This window comes from Cetorhinus maximus, chromosome 9, assembly GCF_964194155.1.
Source record: "Cetorhinus maximus chromosome 9, sCetMax3.hap1.1, whole genome shotgun sequence".
Taxonomy (NCBI): domain Eukaryota; kingdom Metazoa; phylum Chordata; class Chondrichthyes; order Lamniformes; family Cetorhinidae; genus Cetorhinus; species Cetorhinus maximus.
This window is the reverse complement of record NC_135887.1, coordinates 136,323,278-136,341,482: the sequence shown is the minus strand read 5'-3', so window position 1 is coordinate 136,341,482 and position 18,205 is coordinate 136,323,278. Positions and strand designations below refer to the sequence as shown.

At 40.5% G+C, this 18,205-nt stretch overlaps 1 protein-coding gene across 1 annotated transcript in view; it reads left to right on the top strand.

Moving 5' to 3' along the window:
• The window catches only part of hsd17b12a (hydroxysteroid (17-beta) dehydrogenase 12a), a 174,572-nt gene that overhangs the window by 55,662 nt on the left and 100,705 nt on the right, over window positions 1–18,205 (top strand). Inside the window, exons 2-3 of the mRNA XM_078549566.1 lie at window positions 461–507; window positions 833–908. Of these exons, the coding sequence (XP_078405692.1) occupies window positions 461–507; window positions 833–908 (123 nt within the window). The remainder of the gene's footprint in view (window positions 1–460; window positions 508–832; window positions 909–18,205) is intronic.

The following is an 18,205-nucleotide window of genomic DNA, read 5'->3' as shown; positions in this document are numbered from 1 at the left end:
GAAGGATGCCATTCGTGTCAGTGTCTGCCTGCTCTTTAGTAGACCTATCCAACTAGTCCAGCCACCCTGCACCCACTCAGTGTTTCCCCATTGCCCTGCAATCTTTTTCCCCTTTAAGTATTTATCAAATTCCCTTTTTGAAAGTTGCTATTGAATCTGCTTCCGCTACCCTTTCAGCCAATGCATTCCAAGTCATAACTCGCTGTTTTTATTAAATGCATTTGGATTGGCACAAGATATTGTGCATGTGTGGTTCTACTTTATAAACTGTGTAAGGAGCTAAATTTGGTCATTTTGGAGGAATTGAAAAGGGAAAGTTTTTTTTTGTAATAACATTTCTAGCTAAAACTACATCTGTGTTTGGATTTGTGAACCAAAAACACGGTTGTGATCTAAAACTGATAATATATGTATGTAAGCCATAGTGAATTTTTTAAACTATTAACTTTTTTTCTTTCAGTTGTTACAGGAGCAACTGATGGAATTGGAAAGGCTTATGCAAAGGAGGTATGTTAGAAAACTGGTCATCCTTTCAGTTGAAAATTCCTGCCCTCCTTTCTTTACACTGTTTTAGGTAAACAGCATGCTTACCTTGATCAGGATAAAACATAATTGGTTAAAAAGTTGTTAGCTCTGCCCATGACCCTCTCTTAGAATACTCATATCCACATCTGTTATATCTGTTCAGCCAGGAAGCAAAAGTACCAGAAAATGGACTGAAGCAAAGTTAGATATTTTAAGCTTTTTTTAAAAAAAACTATTTAAAAGTGGTACCTCTAATTTAATTTGATTATCTTTCACTCTTGATTTTTTTTTTCTGTCTATGCACTAGCTTGCCAAGCATGGTATGAGCATTGTCCTGATCAGCAGAACCCAAGAAAAACTGGATCAAGTTGCCAAGGAAATAAGTAAGTCACGCCTTTTTTTCCAAAGGCTTTTCTTCCAGTGTGATGATTTTTTTTCTCCCTGCCTTCCTTGTAGTAATGTTCAATAGGCAGCAGCGATTGTGATATATTGCCCAAATGGCCATTTTTTGTGATCCTGGATTTTGTCAGTTGGCTGATAACCTTGAAGACATCGGAATCAAACCTACTGTAATTGCCACCTAACATCCACGTACACGCTTTGAGCAGAGACGTGGTGGAATAAATTCAGTCCCCTATTTTAGATGAATCAAAATCAAATTGTATTCCTAGCAATCAGGAAAAACACCTGGACCGTTCCTGTTGATGTAGCTGCATTTGGGAAGGAATGTGAGGTGGAAAGAAGAGGTTAACTTGTGGCTGTGTTTGAGGAAAGGAGGGAGGAGCGCTGGATAAATGCATACTCAATACCACTGGCGCTTGCTTAAAGGTAAGATTTGAAGTGAGTTTGAGGGCAGGTTCTAAGTCGACTTGTAGGGCTTGGCCAAAAGTTCGAAAGTACTATTGCCTTAGAGGTTAATATATTGATTTGAAACTGAAATAATAGTTATTAATGGCTTTTATTGAATAGTCATATTTGAAAATTGTAGCTAAATCCTTAAGTCAGCTTTGAAAAATCACTAATCTTGTGATTTAAAACGAACAACCTGAAGGAAAGAGTTGTATTTATTTTATTGGTGGGTCTTACCTATTGTGAAGCACCAGGAGTTAAGATTTTGCAGTCAGGTAGGTTAAGTATGTTATCTGTGTACTATTCTACCAAACATCCCCGCCGATTAATGGGAGACCCTGGCTTGTGACCGACCGAAATGGAGAAGGCTCATTCAGGATGGCACTGAACACATTGAGAGACTTTGTTGGGAATGAGTGAAGTCAAGACGTTGGAGGGAGTGCACAAAGTTCCAATCAAACCATTTACCCAATCCTTCAAGCACCACTTGCCCCGCATGTGGCAGAATCTGCAGATCATGCATTGGACTTATCAGCCAGCTCGGAACATTGAACTGGAGTGGGAGCATGTCATCCTTGAGGAGATTCTACCTCATCCCAAAAAAAAAGAAAAGTCTGGCCCAACTTCATTTCCCAGACACACTTAAGGTAGTGACACGCAAGTAACAGCTGAATTTTGCTCTAGCTGAGTTGCTAACTGGAAATATATATATTTTTAAAAGGAAACTCTTATTTAATTTAGAGGTAAATGCATGTGGGGGAGTGTAAGTATTTTTTCCTCATCCAAGCAGTTAAACCTTAATTTGTAGAAGGTTATTTTCCTGAATTTGAACCTTTTGATCAAAATTCAAGATGGGGGAAATGATTTTGTGTTTACAGATGGTCATTATAGCTGAGGTCAGAGACTGAAATGGTCTACATAGGAAAAGATGAAAGTAACTCTTAGAAGGTGTGAGCTATTAATGGGTCTAATGTGTTTCCCTCCATCACCCCCACCCCTCCCTCATAAAATCTAAGTTGCTGGCAGTACTTATACTGGAAGCTCAGCCAATTCAGGCACATCAATGTAGCCTACTCAATAAACAGAGTTGTCAGTGGTGCTATCAAGTGGCACTTACCAATAGCCTTGCCAATGCTCAGGAACCACCGCTTCAGACCTTGTTACAGCCTTGTCCAAATATCAGACTTGAGCTGAATTCTAGAGACGAGGAGAATGACTGACTGCCCTTGACACTAAGGCAGCATTATACAAGGGGCACCAGTAAAACTGAAGTCAGTGGGAAAACTCCTGTGGTTGCAGTCAAATCTGGCGCAAACAAGGATGGTTGACGTTGATTTGTCAACTCGGCTTGAGTACATCACTGCAAGAGTTCCTGATGGCAGAATACTAGGCCCAGTTATTTTCAGCTGCCTCATTGATGACCTTCCTTCATAAGGTCAAAAGTAGGCTGTTTGCTATAGATTGCACAGCGTTCAGTTCAATTCGCAATTCCTCCAAAAATGAGACAGTCCATGCTCGCATACAGCATTACCTGGGCAACACCCAGGTTTGGGTTGATAAGTAGCAAAATTACATTTGCGATTTACAAGTGTCAGGCAGTAAGCATCTCCAACAAGAGAAGGTAGCCATCTCCTGTGACATGATTGCTACCACCATCCAGGTCCTGTTGGTGGGGGGGGGGGGGTTACCATTGGTCAGAAGCTGAATTGGACCAACCATTTAAGTGCTGTGACTATTGAGTATTCTTTGACAAGTGGCTTGCCTCCTGGCTTCCCAAAGCCTCTGTGCCACCTACAAAGCACAAGTCTGTTGGAACTTGCCTGGATTGGAACAGCTCCAGCAACTTTGAAGAAGCTTTACACTATCCAGGTCAAAGTAAGTTGCTTGATCTACATCCCATCCACCATTATAAACCGCTCCCTCCAACGCTGACATACTGTAACTGTCAGTGTGTATACACCACAGGATTCACTGCAGCAACTCTGGTTTCTTTGGCAGCAATTCCCAAACTAAAGACCTGTATCACCTGATATGAATAAAAACAGTAGGTGCATTGGAACACAATCATTACCAAATTCTCCAAGTAGCACCTCGTTCTTACTTGGGCATATGATCACTGTTTCTTCATTATTGTTGGGTCATAACCCTGGAACTCCGTACCTAATGGACTGCCATTATCCACAGGCAACCATGGATAGGCAATAATTGCCAGCAATGTTCGCATCCAGAAAATGATTTTAATTAAAAAAAAAATGTTATGTGACACAATTTTAATATTTTGATTTTGAGTGGAAGTCTTCGCCTATCCTAGCCAGTTCAACCCATGTCCTGTTAGACTTGTAACTTGTAACATCTGCCAAATTATAGGTGTTGGCATAGCTACAATGATTAAAATGAGTAATATTTATATTGGTTCAGAGTAGGATAATTGAATGCATCTTATCCATTACTACATGCATCTCACTTAGAGTATGAAAAATAATTACCAAGGCGGAAGGGGAAACACTGTTAATAAGCGTTTTTACACTCTGAAATGTAATCTATGTGCCACACTGAAAGAAAGTTACATCATTTGTATACGTATAAGCTGAATAAGTATTTCAGAGTTAGTTGACACTAAAATGCATAATCCTGTTTGGCCTGGATTGAGGTAATACCCTTGTGAATGGGTATTTAAGCATTGTCACGATCTGACTTGCTCCAGCTTTAAATCTGCTCTGGTATTTGAGCTAACCGTTCTTATACTTGTGTTAGTGAGTTGCTTTCAACCCAAAGATAAGCCCTATTCTAACTACTCCCAGTGTCCTGCAAATTACGTAAGTGCTACTGTTCAAGGTCTGCTGTATAATTTTTGTCATATTGCAAGCTGGATAATATCTGCAAAAAAATGTTACACACGCATCAGTAGGTTAAAGTGGTTTTTGTACGACTTTTTTGTGTACCATGTTAATTTTGTTTCTCAAGCCTTGCACTTATAAAACTTGCAGACTTCAGCATCAGTTGATATCAAGCTGATGCCATATACTGGAATGTATGTTTGGATTTTTTTAAACCCTTGAAAGCTCTTTGTTTTCACAGCCACTCCAAGAGACTGAATCTAAATATTTTGAAGAAGTAATGAAGGATAAGTTATGCATCTGCAAAAGTATGCTAAGTGAAGAATATGAAAAGACTATTCAGTCCTTTTTGTAGTGGGAGGAGAAATGCAAGGGATGTCTTGGAGCATTTTGTGGTCTGACTTGCCTCTGTTTGCCTTGGCCATCCTGAAACAATCTGTCAATTTATTGAGCTGTTGGCATTCAAAGTCACTTTGCTGTAGTGGTAAGAGTGATCGGCTTTATATATAAAATAACTCAGCACTTTTCATGTGCAGGGAAAAAAATTATAGAAATTGCCGAGTTTTTGAGTGTAGGCAGTCATTAAGCTTTTCTTGCTGTGGGTTTGGTCCATTCATCTGTTGACATGAAGAATCACTACTTTTGAACTAAGTTTCCTAAACTTGAAAATGTAAGGATTTAAAAATATATATATTTTGGCAACTTGGGATTTCATATATTTAGCCTGTTTCACCAGAAAGTGTAGGTTGTCTTGTGTACTGAATGGATTGCTGGGAGTTGTAATCCAAGGACCTCTGTAGTCTTCTCTCTCATAACGCTGTTGTACTTCAAACTGGATTTTTATGAAATATATGTCAGTTGAAGTTGGTAGATCCAAAGGGAAAGGCTCAAACAATTACATGTTTGACTACTAATTCTTCAAAAATTATTTTCCCTCTGGAGTGTGCTTCATTATGTACAGAAAACTTGATAGAGCTACAGTGTGATGAATCCCACCTTGCAACCATACCAAAGTTTACTTGTGCCTTGCTTACTTGGTGATCCAAGGTAATAGTGTATCCAAATGCAACTTCCAGTTGCTGAAGTAAAATTATGAAATATTACATAGAATATTTTCCAATCCAGTATAATCATTGTTTTCTTTGAAGTGATTTGTTGAGAACAATTTGTTGAGATCAATTTATAATCAGTGAATATAAATTTTGCTGATGTGCATACTGCTCTTGGCAGCTCCCCTCTTCACCAGGCAGGACACTAGTAGATGCATGTGTGTGTACACATACGGATTCAGACTTGCAGCCAGTATGCATCCTACTGCCTTGGTAGATGCATAATACAACAATAATAGAATTGTTGTCTAATGAAGCTAATGAACTTTTACCATTTGGTCTACAAAGGACCCAGGCACAGGGGGTGAGGAAAATCCCCCTGCCCTCCCTTCCTGGTGATGAAAACCTTTGGGGACTGCAGGACCAAAGTTTCCATTTCTTCTCAAGCATGCTGCACTTGTCATATGCCTTGTCTCTAGTTACTGGTACTGTATGCCAAAGTTTTACTCCCAATTTGCATTTTAATGATTTAACATTAATGTTTTGCTGAAACAAAGAGAAATGCTGTCAAAGCTTTTCAATTTGTACTCATCAGCAAAGGCACAAGAATGCTTAATTTCAAAGGGAGCAACAATTTATATTGCAGAGAAAAAGATGCTGATTGGTTGGCAAGTGGGCTCTGATTGGCTGAGGCATTACCCAACATTACCTCTGCCTCCGTTTGGACCTAAAGATTTAGGTGAAGTTAGTTGTAATGGTCTACACTATTTTTAAAATCCTAAAAGTAGCAATTATATTAACTGCCCTTTTTTACCTAGTGAGATTATGTCAAATTTGGTAATCATCATAATCCAGTCTCCCCGTCCTTTCAATTGTACTGGTTACTTTTATATTTTTTTACAATGGCTGCAATGTTTTCTTTCTGAGACCAGATCTGTACATAGTGGGGTGATACCAGTGATTTATAAAATGGCAGGTTTAACTTACTTTTGGCTCAATATTAACCCCTCTAATACATCCCAACACCTAATTTGGTTTACTTTCTGCTACTGATCAACTGTGATTGTTTCAAATTATTGTCAGTCAGGACCAGAGATCTATCTTTTTTCATACATGTTATTTTCTTTCCGTTTAAATGATAGTCCCTTCTAGGATTTTTGGTTCCCCATGAGAAATACTTTTAAAGTTTCTCCATTGAATATGATATGGCACCAATGCTCAAGTATTCTCAAACCCTCCTGTTGCTTATCCTGTTTAGTTTTGCAATTTATCAGTTGCATTAGCTTTATAACATTTGCAAATTTAACTACTGTGTTTGTGACACCTTGCTCCAGATTATTTTGAGGAAGATGCTAAACAAATATGGTTGCAAATAGACCTCACATTAATGAACCTATATTGACTTTATGATGGTGAAATTTTCCACTGCACAGGTTCTGTGAAGTTTGCATTGTATTGTATAATCAAGCATGAGTAGTAACCAATTACAATGTTCTCTGCTTCCCAGTTATTTACTTGGTATTCAAGACTTACCAGATTTAACATGTCAGCTTCAATTTCTGTTTGGTAACGATATTTATGCCACCACCAATTGCACAGATACACTGAAGCTTAATGATGGTTAAGTCATAGTTTTAATTTTGAGTTCTCCATTTCTTATATTTATAAATATCTAGCAGATAATGTTAATTACTTTTTTAAAATAAGTCCTTAAGCAAGTTCATAACATTTCTCCAATTAATCTTGAATATTCAGAATCTTTTTGTTAAAGGAAAGGAACATTTTATATAGCTTATTGCATTATTGGTAATTTCAAAGGACCGCACAGCCAACGAACCATTTATGTTGAAGTGCGCTCATTGTTTTGTAGGCAAACACGGCTAGTTTGCACAGTCATAAGAGCAGCAAGTGGACTCTGGGCCCGGTGCTCACTCCTCCCCACTTTCCCTGATCCACCAGCCAGCAGCTTGTTGATAGGGCCGAAATAGACGCTAAGACTCAGTAACTCCCCTGCCACATCCCTGTGTCCTTATGGGAAAATAATTTCCGTTTAGAGCACTTTTCATTCAATGCAGTTTTCGGGAACACACCAGAGGCCATGCTAAACAAGGGATGGCCTATGTCCTTCAAGCTTCTGTTTGAACTGAACTGAGATTGTAAAAATGCATGTACGTTTCCAAGGTTTATTTATTTCTGTTTGGGGGCATGGAGGTGTGTGCTGTTCCTTTATGTTAGGACCCTTTTACACTTGGCAACTGTTGTAGGGCTCTATAAATGTGTGAACTCCACAATTCAGTATAGTGACCCAGAGCACAAGCATGCAAGATTGGCTCCTTCTGTTTACTTTGCTGAACAGGCACACTTAACCCAGATGGTAGATTCATAGATTCAAGAATATGATGAAATCAGTACTTCCATTGATGGTTCTCCAGTTTCTTTATTAAGTGGAACCAATGCTAGAAGTCTGCGTGCCTCCTGTTTGGTTTCACACCTGCAATGTTAAAGGGCCTTGACAGAATGACTTTTATTATCTTGGTATCCCAACATCAACTGAGTATCTGCTACTGCTGAACCCAACCCCCACCAAGTCAGTTCACTGATAATATGGTGAATAATCAAGACTGTAATTTGCTCATTTGGCTCAAATATATTGCATTGTGGACTATTTTAGATTTCGGTTTTCAGTGATAAGTTTCCATGGGCTGTGTTACCTGTAGTGGGGTATAAAGTAGCTGACGTGACCAAGAAATTTATTCTGAAATCAACATTTCAAGGCAATTCATCTAGGTTTCTATTGCTGACTTTTAACATACATCTTCAACCGATGGATCTGATGATGAAAATCTGTTTTCAGTTATACATAGCTGAAATATTAAGTTTTGAAAGCTATTTATAATTCTGATTTACATAGATACTGAACTTAGGACTTGGGTACAGCAATAGGTCATTCGGCCCTTAGAGCCTGATTTGCCATCCGATAAGATCATGGCTGATCTGATTGTGGTCTCACTTCACTTTCCGATCTGCTCTCCCCCTCCCCCTCCCCCCCGCCCCCACCACCACACCAGGAATTAGCCGAGTGAATCCCTTCTCTGATGCTAATGCAATTATATCATTTTCAAATAAGGAGACCAAAACTACACACACTACTCCAGATGTGGTCTCACCAAGGCCTTGTACAGCTGCAGAAAAACTTCTCTACTTATATTCCACTCCCCTTGCAATAATCGCCAACATTCCATTTGCTTTGCGAATCACTTGCTGTACCTGTGTACTAACTTCCCTGATTGATGCACCAGGGCACCCAGATCCCTCTGTACCACTGAATTCTGCAGTCTCCCTCCACTTAAATGGTATACCGTCTTTCTATTCTTCCTGTCAGTGGACAAGTTTAATTTTACCCACATTATACTGCATCTGCCAAATCTTTGCTCACTCACTTGACCTATCTATATCCATTTGTAGATTCCTTGCTTCGTCTTGACAGTGTACTTGGTAATATTAGCAAATTGGGCTACCATATTTACGGTCCCCTCATCCAAGTCATTGATATAGATTGTACATAGTTGAGCTCAGCACTGATCCCTCTGGCAAATTACCCATTGATCCCTACCCCCTGCTTCCTGTTAGCTAACCAACCCTCCATCCATGCTAATATGTTACCCCTATAACGTGAGCTCTTATTGTGTGTAGCAGCCTTTGATGTAGCACCTTATCAAATGGAAATCCAAGTACATCACACCTGCAGGTTCCCCTTTATCCAAGAGAGAGAGCAAGATTGTGTGAGGTTGCATCACTTCCTGTGATGATAGACATTGTATATTATACAGTTAGATATTAATCCCATTTAATACAGGGATCAAAAAGTCATGTCCCTCCTGCAGGGAAACCACTTGTTCTGCTGCATACTGTACACTAACCAGCAGGTCTGACTATTGCAGGGAATGTTCAGCTTGTTACAAAGAATATGCTCCGGTTCCATGTCAATGAAAGCAAACTGTGGAATTGAATGTGCAAAAACTGAGTCCATCTGTAAAGATGTACAAGACTCCTGAATAAAACGTGCAGAGTGTAACATTAAAGCAAGCTCCCTGCATTTGGTCTGATGATTGCTAAAATGAAATTAGGTTAAGAAGCACTACGTAATGCAAGTGAAAATCAGTTGACAGTTTCACATTTTGGGAGGAATTAATACCTTTCATGCCTTCCTCTTCCCCCTGCAAATTCCCCATCTTCTGAGCCATCTCCTTTTTGTCATGCAGTTTAGATTGTAATGCATTGGTCAGCTCCATGTTCTCATTGCTCTGTGCCTGGTACGGGCTTGACATTTTCTGATGCCCAAATGTCCTTGGTGCAATTGTTGTATGTCAAGTCTTAGAACTCTGACCACTCCCTTATCATAAATGAGTAAATCATCAACTATATGGAGGTTTTATGTCTGTTTGTAGCACTGCCTGAGAATGGGTTTGTGTGGCATGTATGCTAGCCATGTTTAAGGAGTGCTTTACAGCCAATGAAGTATTTCTTAGTATGTCTGCTGTTGTAATGTAGAAATGCTGCAGACAATCTAGGCATAGCAAGATCCCGCGCAGCAATGTGGTAATATCAGACAATTTCTCTCCCTGTCGACGTGTGTTTCCACTCTGTCAGATTTAATTTTGATTGAAATGCACTCTGAAATGTCTGTCTCACTTTCCCCCTTTCAATGTTTCTGCTTCATTCACACAAACACTGATCCTAACTCATTTCTCTTTTGTCCCTGAACACACACAACCCAGGGTTATTGTTTGTACATGAAATGTTACACTGAATCTTCCACTCCTGGCACTAGATAAACTCTCTCTCTCTCTCTCTCACTCTCTCTCTCTCCCTCTCTCTTTCTCTCTTATTGCTACTCACTCACATCTCTGCCTTTCTTTCTCCTGCTTTCTCCATATCTCTCTCTCACTCTATCTCAGATTTAACCTTCACAGAATCGCAGTATTGCTACAGTTCAGAAGGAGGCCTTTCAGCCCATCATGTCTGCAATGGCTCTCCAAATGAGCAATTAACTTAGTGCCATTCTCCTGCCTTCTCCCCATAACCCTGCACATCCTTTTCAGGGAACAGTCTAATTCCCTTTTGAATTCTTCAACTGAACCTGCCTTCAGCTCACATTCGTGCAGTGCATTCCAGACCTTAACCGCTCGCTGCATGAGAAGTTTTTTCTGATATCTCCATTGCTTCTTTTGCCAATTTCTTTAAATCTGTGCCCTCTCATTCTCAATTCTTTCACAAGTGGGAACATTTCTCTCCTTATATATCCTGTCCATCCCCGTCATGATTTTGAATACCTCTATCAGATCTCCTCTCAGCATTCTCTTCTCCAAGATAAAAAGTTCCAACTTCTCCAATCTATCTGCATGAATAAAAACAGAATTACCTGGAAAAACTCAGCAGATCTGGCAGCATCGGCGGAGAAGAAAAGAGTTGACGTTTCGAGTCCTCATCAACTCATCAACATCAAGCGTCAACTCTTTTCTTCTCCGCCGATGCTGCCAGACCTGCTGAGTTTTTCCAGGTAATTCTGTTTTTGTTTTGGATTTCCAGCATCCGCAGTTTTTTGTTTTTGTTTACATGAATAAAGTTCCTCATCCCTAGAACCATTCTCGTGAATCTTTTCTGCACACTCTCTCCAATGCCTGTCGTTGACTGATTAAATACATTATTAAGGTTTAATGGCAATTACATTGTTAAGCAGGTGATGGGTATTTGTACAGTGTCCCTTAAAGGGACTGGTTCCCTAAATTCTATTTGATTTGTTAATGTGTCCCCTTTTTGCTAATTGGTTATACTCAAAGGAGTATGAATGGGGATAGCTGGGACTCTGGGGGGTTGGAGCAGTGTTGACTGTGAACTAAGTCAATAAACTCTCTCCAGCAAAGAAATCAGCTGTGTCTTGGTTTTAACTTCAACTGGCCTGGATCCAATCAATGTGTCTTCACGTCTTAAAGTGCAGCATGTAGAATTGGACACAGTGCTCCAGCGGAGGCCGAACTAGTGTCTTATACAAGTTCAACATAGCCTCCTTGCTCTTGTACCCTATGCTCCTATTGCCCAGGGTACTGTATTTTATTAATCGCGCTCAGAACCAGTCCTGCCATCTTCAAATACTTATGCACATATACACCCAGGTCCTTCTGCCCCTGCACCTTTATGGTGTGCACTTAATTTTATATTGTGTGCCTCTGTTCTTCCTGCCAAAATGAATCACTTCATAGTTCTCCACATTGAACTTCATTTGCCTCTTGTCAGCCCATTCCACCAACTTGTCTGTCCTTTTGAAGTTCTACATTATCTTCACAATGCTTGCAAGTTTCATATCTGCAAATTTTGAAATTGTGCCCTGTACACCAAAGTCTAAGTCATTAATATATATCAGGAAAAGCAAGGGTCCCAAAACTGACCCTGTGAACAAACTGATTTTCTAAATTTAATAAATCTGGACATCTCTATTGCATGGTTTTATGGTAAAGTTTATGCTTAAGTTTGAGAACTATTAACTTCCATTACAATTCTGTGAAAGAAGGCCTGAGTTTTAGTATCCATGTCGGTTCATATAAGAAAAATCAATTCATAATTCAATTTTGTTTCATGTGCTAGATAAAACGTTGAGGATCCTAGAAAGTACCTTTATTGGCTCATGGAAATCAGCTGTCCTAGTATCTGTACAAATAAATTGTTTCCATAAAGGTTATTTACCCTTTTTAACCGTCAAGTTTGTAATTGAGACACATTTGGCTTGTAATCTACACGTATTTACTTTTGCTGACCCTACATTAAGAGGATTTTTTAAAGAAGTATTTCACTGAATGTCACGATGCTGTCTATTTCAAGTAAGCTGTAATTTAACAACTGAGTAGATGATTCACCAATGGCATTCAGTACTAAACACAAAATAATACATATGTTGGCATTTAAAAATAGAAAATCTAATTATAAAATAGAGATCATTAGATAATGAGTCTGGAAAATAAATTCTAGCAGTAACAGTTGATCAGTCATTTGAAACTGTTGCAATGCATGTCAGCAGGTGAAAAGGTAAATAAAATCTTACAGATCAATGCTAGGCTCGCAGAATGAATCCGAAAATGCTTTTGGAACTCTTGGGGGCTTCTGAGATTACAGATTTACTGCCATTCATGAAAGAAGCATTGGGAAATGTTCAGGGAGGGTACTGAAAGGATTTTAGTTCATTTATTTAAGCAGATGGGTTTGGAAGCTGAATGGGAGGCAGAGATAAAGACGTGAGGTTGGCAAAGTGAGGAAATGTAATTCAGGTGTTGCAAACTAGTGAAATAAATTGTTTTAAAAATTGGTGGGGACAAGACTCAGGATTTGGTGAACTGAAATAATTGACAGCAAGAGCTATCAACTCGTAGAATGGCTGAGCAGCAGTGCATGGGATTCTGTTGTTACTAATTCAACAAAATATAGAAGTTGAGTTTGGGATGGGGAAAAGATGGAAACTGATCAGATTGGATTCTGAAATTAGACAATGTCCTTGTAACAAGGACAAGCCACATCTGTTGATATGCTGTAGTGTTGGGCTTGTCATGGTTGGTATTCATAAGACGTAGGAGCAGAAGTAGGGCATTTGGCCCATTGGGCCTGCTCTGCTATTCAATGAGATCATGGCTGATTTGATCATTATCAACTCCACTTTCCTGCCTTTTCCCCATAACCCTTGATTCCCTTACTGATTAAAAATCTGGCTATCTCAACCTTGAATATAGTTAATGACCTAGCCTCTAGAGCCCTCTGCAGTAAAGAATTCTACAGATTCATTACCCTCTTGAGAGAAGGAATTCTTCCTCATCTCGGACTTAAATGGGTGGCCCTTTACTCTGGGACTATGCCCCCTGGCCCTAGACTCTCCCACAAGGGGAAACAACCTCTCAGCATCTACCCTGTCAAACCCCCTAAGAATATTATATGTTTCAATCAGGTTGCCTCTCATTCTTCTAAACTCCAATGAGTACAGGCCCAACCTACTCAACCTCTCCTCATAAGAAAATCCCTCCATACCTGGCATCAACCTAGTGAATCTTCTCTGGACTTCCTCCAATGCCGATGTATCTTTCCTTAGATAAGGGGATCAAAACTGTTCACAGTATTCTAGGTGTGGTCTAACTAGTGCCTTGTATAGTTTTAGCAAGACTGCCCTATTTTTATACTCCATTCCCTTTGAAATAAAGGATAACATTCCATTTGTCTTCCCTATTATCTGCTGAACTTGTATGTTAGTTTTTTGAGATTCATGCACGAGGACTCCCAAATCCCTCTGTGCTGTAGCTTTCTGCAGTCCTTCTCCATTTAAATAATATTCAGCTCCTCTCTTCTTCCTGACAAAATGCATAACCTCACATTTTCCCACATTATATTCCATCTGCCAAGTTTTTGCCCATTCACTTAACCTGGCTATATCCCTCTGTATCATCTTCGCCACTTGCCTTCTCACCTATTTTTGTGTCATCCGCAAACTTGACAACAGTACATTCACTTCCCTCATCTAAGTTATTAATATGTATTGTAAATGATTGAGACCTCAGCACTGATCCCTGTGGCACTCCACTAGTTACAGGTTGCCACCTGAAAATGCCCTCCCTTATCCCAACTCTGTCTTTTATTAGTTAGCCAATCCTCTATCTATGCTCATGTACTACCCCCAACACTATGGGCTCTTATCCTATTAAGTAGCCTTATCGAACGCCTTCTGGAAATTCAGATATATTACATCTACTGGTTCCCCTTTATCTATCCTGCTTGTTACCTCCTCAAAGAATTCTAATAAATTTGCCAGGCATGATTTACCTTTCAGGAAGCCATGCTGGCCTTGCTTGATTATATTATGCATTCCTAAATGCTTTGCTATAATAACCTTTATAGACGCTAACATTTTCCCAATGACAGATGTTAAACTAACTGGCCTATAGTTACCTGTTTTTTGTCTCCCTCCCTTTTTGAATAAGGGCAGTTTTCCAATCTTCTGGGACTTTTCCAGAATCTAAGGATTCTTGGAAGATTACTACCAGTGCATTCACTATTTGTGTAGCTACTTCATTTAATATCCTCGGATGCAACCAATTGAGTCTAGGGGATTTATCAGCCTTTAGCCCCATTAGTTTCCCTAGTACTTTTTCTCTAGTGATAGTTTTTGTATTTATTTCCTCCTCCCCCCCACCCCCCCACCTCCCCCTTTTGCCCCTTGCTTATTTAGTATTTATGGAATGCTATTAGTGTCTTCTGCCACGAAGACTGATGCAAAGTATTTATTCAACTCCTCTGCCATTTCCTGGTTCCCCACTATTATTTCCCCAGCCTCATTCTCTAAGGGGCCTATGTTCACGTTGGCCTCTCGCTTCCTTTTTATATATTTGAAGCTCTTACAGTCCGTTTTTATGTTACTTGCTAGTTTACCCTCTTCATATTTTTTTAATCATCTTTTGTTGATTTTTAAAACTTTCCCAATCCTCTGGGTTACCACTAATCTTTGCCACATTGTATGTTTTTTCTTTGAATTTGATACTATCCTTCCTTGGTTAACCATGGTTGATTTATCCTCTTCCGAGAAGCCTTCTTCCTCACTGGGGTGCATCTTTGTTGTGAGTCATGAACTATTTTCTTAAATGTCTGCCATTGTTCATCAAACGTCTTTTCTGCTAAACTCCTCTCCCAGTCCAGTCCAGTCAACTCTGCCCTCATTTCTTTGTAATTACCTTTATTTAAGTTTAGCCCAAGTTTCTCACTCTCAAACTGAATGCTAAATTCTACCATGTTATGGTCACTGTTTCCAAGGGGACCATTTACTCTGAGATCATTTATTAAATCTGCCTCATTACACATTACCAGATCCAAAATAGCCTGATCCCTGGAATGGATCCACAACATATTGTTCTAGGAAACTGTCCTGAAGGCACTCTATGAATTCTTGCTCATAGCTCCCTCTGCCAATTTGATTTTCCCAACCTACATGAAGATTAAAGTCACCCATGATTAATGTACTGCCTTTTCACATGCCCTCATTATCTCCTGATTTATTCTCTGTCCTACAGTATAGCTACTGTTAGGGGTAGTAGTACAGACTACTCCCACCAGTGTCATCTTCCCTTTGTTATTTCTTACCTCCACCCATATGGATTCTACATCTTCCGATCCAAGATCATTTCTTGCTATCATACTTATTTCATCTCATACTAACAAAGCTACCCCATCACCCTTTCCTTCCTGCCTGTCCTTTTGAAAAGTCACATACCCCTGAATATTTAGTTCCCACCTTTGATCTCCTTGTAACCACTTCTCTGCAATGACTACAAGATCATACCCATTAACCTCTATTTGTGCAGTTAGTTCATTTATTTTGTTCCGAATACTATGTGTGTTTAAACAAAGAGCCATTAATTTTGCCACTTTACCATTTTTCATCCCCTTTGACCCTATTTGCTGCTTTTTTCATGTTTGTATACTCTGTCCATCCCTGTCACACTCTGGGTATCAATACCTGAATAGCTGCCCTGCAATGTTGCTGTATCTTTTTGCTTTGTTAGCCTACACATCCCTTCTCCCGCCCCTCTCTTTATTTAGTTTAAAGCTCTCTCGACAGCCCTAGTTATTCAATTTGCCAGGACACTGGCTGCAACACGGTTCAAGTGAAGCCCGGACCACCGGAGCAGCTCCCTTCTACCCCAGTACTGGTGCCAGTGCCCCATGAACTGAAACCCATTCCTCCCACACCAATCTCTGAGCCATACATTTAACTCCTTGACTTTATTTGCCCTATGTCAGTTTGCCTGTGGCTCAGGCCTTAATCCTGAGATTATTACCTTGGAGATTCTGCCTTTTAATTTAGCTCCTAACCGTTCAACTGCTTTCAGCAGAACCTCCTTTCTACTCTTATCAATGTCGTTGGTACCAACGTGGATGACGACAACTGGATCCCTCCCCTCCCACTCCAAGTTCCTCTTCAGCTCTGAGGAGATGTCCTTAACCTTGGCACTGGGCAGGCAACACAGCCTTCGGGACTCATGCTCATGGCTGCAGGGAACAGTATCTATCCCCCTAATTATATTGTCCCCCACCACTACTACATTCCTATTTCGTCCCCTGACTTGAATGGTTCCCTGTACCGTGGTGCCGTGGTCAATTCGCTCATCTTCCCTGCAGTCCCCGCTCTCGTCAACACAGCTTGCAAGAACCTCGTAGCAGTTGGACAGTTGCAGGGGCCGAGGATCCTTGAACGCTACCCCCTAGGTTCCCGTACCTGCTTCACCTGCAGTCACACCCTCTTGTTGTTGATCACAGACCAAATTTGAATGACCTTATCTGAGGGGTGTGGCCGCCCCCTGAAGCAAAGTGTCCACGTAACTTTCCCCCTCCCTGATGTGGCACAATGCCTGCAGTTCAGACTGCAGCCTCTTAACTCCGATCCGAAGTTCCTCAAGCTGCAAAGACTTAGTACAGATGTATTCACTCTGGATCAGTAGCACAACACCCGTCCTGCCATCGCTATCATATTTAATTAATTAGTTACTCTAGTGTCCCTGATCTTTACACTTTACACTTTATTGTAATTTTTTACACACCGGCATCGATCTTATAAACAAGCTATTTTTAAGAAAAGAGAAAAAAAGAACTAAAGACCTAAACCCAAACTAAAGACCTTACTTTTACTTTAAAGACTAGAGATAGCAATCCTACTCACCAATCAGCTGCTCCACGCGCTCCTTAATGGTCTCTTGCCTCTCTCCTCCCCATGCTCATTAATCACGGATGTAGATGGGAAGGGACTGGACAAGGGGAGAGAGAATGGAGTCAAGATAGCAAGAAATGAGTTCTGTGGGGCAGGAACAGGCTGACACGATTTACCTGCCGGGACAGTCTTGTTTGTGGATTTTGGGTAGGAGGTAGAAGCGCGCCCCCTCCCACGGCACCTTCCCATGCAACTGCAGAAGGTGCAACATCTGCTCCTTTACTTCCCCTCTCCTCACCGTCCAAGGGCCCAAACACTCCTTTCAAGTGAAGCAGCATTTCACTTGCACTTCCCTCAATTTAGTCTACTGCATTCGTTGCTCCCAATGTTGTTTCCTCTACATTGGAGAGACCAAACGCAGACTGGGTGACCGCTTTGCAGAACACCTTCGGTCTGTCCGCAAGCATGAACCAGATCTCCCTGTCGCTTGCCATTTCAACACTGCACCCTGCTCTCATGCCCACATGTCTGTCCTTGGCTTGCTGCATTGTTCCAGTGAAGCTCAACGCAGACTGGAGGAACAGCACCTCATCTTCCGACTAGGCATTTTACAGCCTTCCGGACTGAATATTGAGTTCAACAATTTTAGATCATGAACTCTCTCCTCCATCCCCACCTCCTTTCCGATTCCCCCCCCCTCCCTTTTTTCCCAATAATTTATATAAATTTTTCTTTTCCCACCTACTTCCATTATTTTTAAATGTATTTCCATCCATTGTTTTATCTCTACATTTTAGCCTTTTTTGATTCCTTCACCCCACCCCACCCCCACTAGGGCTATCTGTACCTTGCTTGTCCTGCTTTCTACCCTTTTTTAGCACATTCCTTAGATAATATCACCACCTTCAACACCTCTTTGTCCTCTTGTCTGTGACATCTTTTGGTTATCTCCACCTATCACTGGCCCTCTATCCAGCTCTACTTGTCCCACACCCCACCCCCCCTTAAATCAGCTTATATTTCACCTCTTCTATTTTTACTTAGTTCTGTTGAAGGGTCATTCGGACTCGAAATGTTAACTGTGCTCCTCTCCGCAGATGCTGCCAGAACTGCTGAAGTTTTTCCAGGTATTTTTGTTTTTGTTTTGGATTTCCAGCATCTGCAGTTTTTTGCTTTTATCTTTTCTCTATTGTCTTGTTCGTTTAAAATGTTTCCTT